Genomic DNA, 2341 nt, shown 5'->3' with positions numbered 1-2341 from the left:
AAAAGACAACAACACTAGGATTGAAACATATATTTAAGGGAGGCAGAAGACAACAAATGTTTTTTATTGAAGAAGAAAACCACCAATAAAGTTAAGGAAACATGATGGCATGAGTATTAGATTACGTAGCTCGTAGTATTTTTAATAATTTATCAACTCAATAAAATTTCCTTATTGCTTGTACAAGCAGATAAACCAATTTTGTAATTGCCCAAAATTAGCCAAAGCACCAGACAAAAAGGGGTTTTGCATACAACTTCCCTATAACGTAACTGAGTTTGCAAGAATGGCTTGAGTCTGAAAAATGGTACTTAACGTTCACAATGATCATGCAATCCATCAGCACAAAACATAATCTACAATAAATTGAACAGGCTCATACCTCTCACTAGTTCTAAAAATAGCACCGGCATTCTCCAACAAAATTTTGAGTAGCTCCAGAGCTACAATCTTTCCCTTCATCTGAGAAGGATCAGCTAAAGCCTCCTTGGGTTGTGTCTTCATTGAGAGCTTACATAAAGCCCGGAAAACCAAAAAAGCATCTCTTCTCAACCAGTTTTCGATTTGCACCTCATCGTCATCATCCCTCTCTATGGCCACCATCGCCCCCTGCCCTCCCAACTCATCTTTTCTCCCCTCAAGAGCAGTTTTGTACATGCTGATCTCCCAATACTTGGCGTCTAGCATATCCTTGTCAGTGGAATCAAGCAAATCCGTCGGATTCGTGCTCTCCACCGTCGTGGACTCAAAAGTTCCGTCATGGACGCCAGTGTCGGGCGTGGATCTCGGGTTGAAGACGCCGTCAATGTCACTAATGATCCTTGTAATGAAGCCCTGTACGAATTGAGTAGGGTTTCCTTCGCCTGAGGAGAGGTCGGCAGTGAGGTCGATAAGATCAGCCACCACAATAGGTTGTACGGGGACGGTAGAAGAGTCAGCCTCCATCCGACGGAAGACGATGACGAGCATCTGGATGAGACAGGCCTTGGCAGTTGTCTGGTTCACGGAGTTCTTAGAGGCGAGGTAGAGGTCGTATATGGTGCGGACAATAAGGAGAAGGGAATCGCCGTGGATGCGAAGGGATGTGGACGTAACGGCGGAGAGTAGTGTCTTGAGGACGAGGAGCTCCACTGAGTCGTCGGCCAGGGATCGGCAGCTGCAGGAAGCGTCGATGAGCTGAGCGAGGAGGCGGGCAGAAGGTCCAGCGGCGGGGTCAGCCTCTCCATGGAGGAGGGCATGGGAGATGAGTCGCTGAACGCAGTCTAAGGCGGGCTCGGCGATCTTGAGGAAGGAGGAGGAGCAGGCGGATATCAAAGGGGCAAGGATGGCCTCGGATTCGACGAAGGAAAGATCCGAAAGGGGTCCAGGGATAGAAGAAGAGGAGTCGGGGGAGTCTGGAGGATGGGAAGAAGCAGAAGAGGGAGGCTCGGACAGGCGGTCGATGAGAGATTTGCACTGCTGTGCAAGTTTGGAGTGTCCTTTACGCCATGATGCATTCTTGATGATCTTCTCGAGTGCGGGGATCACGATCTGGTTCAGGCGGGAATCGACTTCCGAGGAAGAAGCCATTCCCGGCAGAAGGTTGAGATCCGCAGCGGGTCAGATCTGGCAGTGAATTAGCATTCCGCCACGACGGCGGTGGACGGTGATGCGGCGTCAACAGAGGCGCTAGATGGTGATACGATGGCTACGGGCCTACGGCAACGGGCCTAAACCAGAAGTTCGGGTTTTTCAGCGACCCTTGCAATTGGCAGTCAGATGCAGAGTAGAATGGACAGTACGAATAAATTTCACTGTTAAGTCTTATTAAATTTCATTTTCCAATTTTGATTCAATTCAAACAACTGGTCTACTAAAACCATATGGTGCGGCGAACTGGAGGGAGCAAACGTTAAAAGAAAAATAGGGGAAAAAACAATAAAACACTACTCAAATACTATTATTTGTATATCATCTCCTTCGCTTGTGTTGATTTCAAGTATTAATATGCCCCATACTATATTGGGCGTAGCAAGGAGAAATAAAAGATAATTCTAATTACTGAAAATAGGATAATTCTAACAAAATCTGATATAAAAGTGGTGCTAGAGTTTCCTTGTACGTGGCCACGTGTCCCTAGACTCATGTGCACTGCATCAGGTCTCCCCGACTTCAAAAGGGCTTGCTTCCAGCGAGGTGCTAGTGACAACTGTTTCATTTGGCGGCCACATTAAAAGTTGTAGATGTTTTGAAATATGGAGGTAAGTCCACAATATAAGCATTATCGTTAATGTGTCGTAGGATGGGTAATGGTCCTATCTTCTTCGGATTGAGTTTGGAATAGCTGGCCAATGGAAAATGT

At 46.6% G+C, this 2341-nt stretch overlaps 1 protein-coding gene across 2 annotated transcripts in view; it reads right to left on the bottom strand.

Moving 5' to 3' along the window:
* LOC110100571 (brefeldin A-inhibited guanine nucleotide-exchange protein 2) overlaps positions 1-1775 on the bottom strand; it is a 24144-nt gene extending 22369 nt beyond the window's left edge. For both annotated transcript variants that reach the window (XM_020828138.2, XM_028697537.1), the window contains exon 1: positions 383-1775. In XM_020828138.2, coding sequence (XP_020683797.1) covers positions 383-1569 — 1187 coding nt within the window. In that variant the 5' untranslated portion in view covers positions 1570-1775. The remainder of the gene's footprint in view (positions 1-382) is intronic.
* Between the last annotated feature and the right edge of the window lie 566 nt (positions 1776-2341).

The sequence above is a fragment of the Dendrobium catenatum genome, unplaced genomic scaffold, assembly GCF_001605985.2.
Source record: "Dendrobium catenatum unplaced genomic scaffold, ASM160598v2 fragScaff_scaffold_963, whole genome shotgun sequence".
Classification (NCBI taxonomy): domain Eukaryota; kingdom Viridiplantae; phylum Streptophyta; class Magnoliopsida; order Asparagales; family Orchidaceae; genus Dendrobium; species Dendrobium catenatum.
This window is presented reverse-complemented; position numbering and strand designations above follow the sequence as displayed.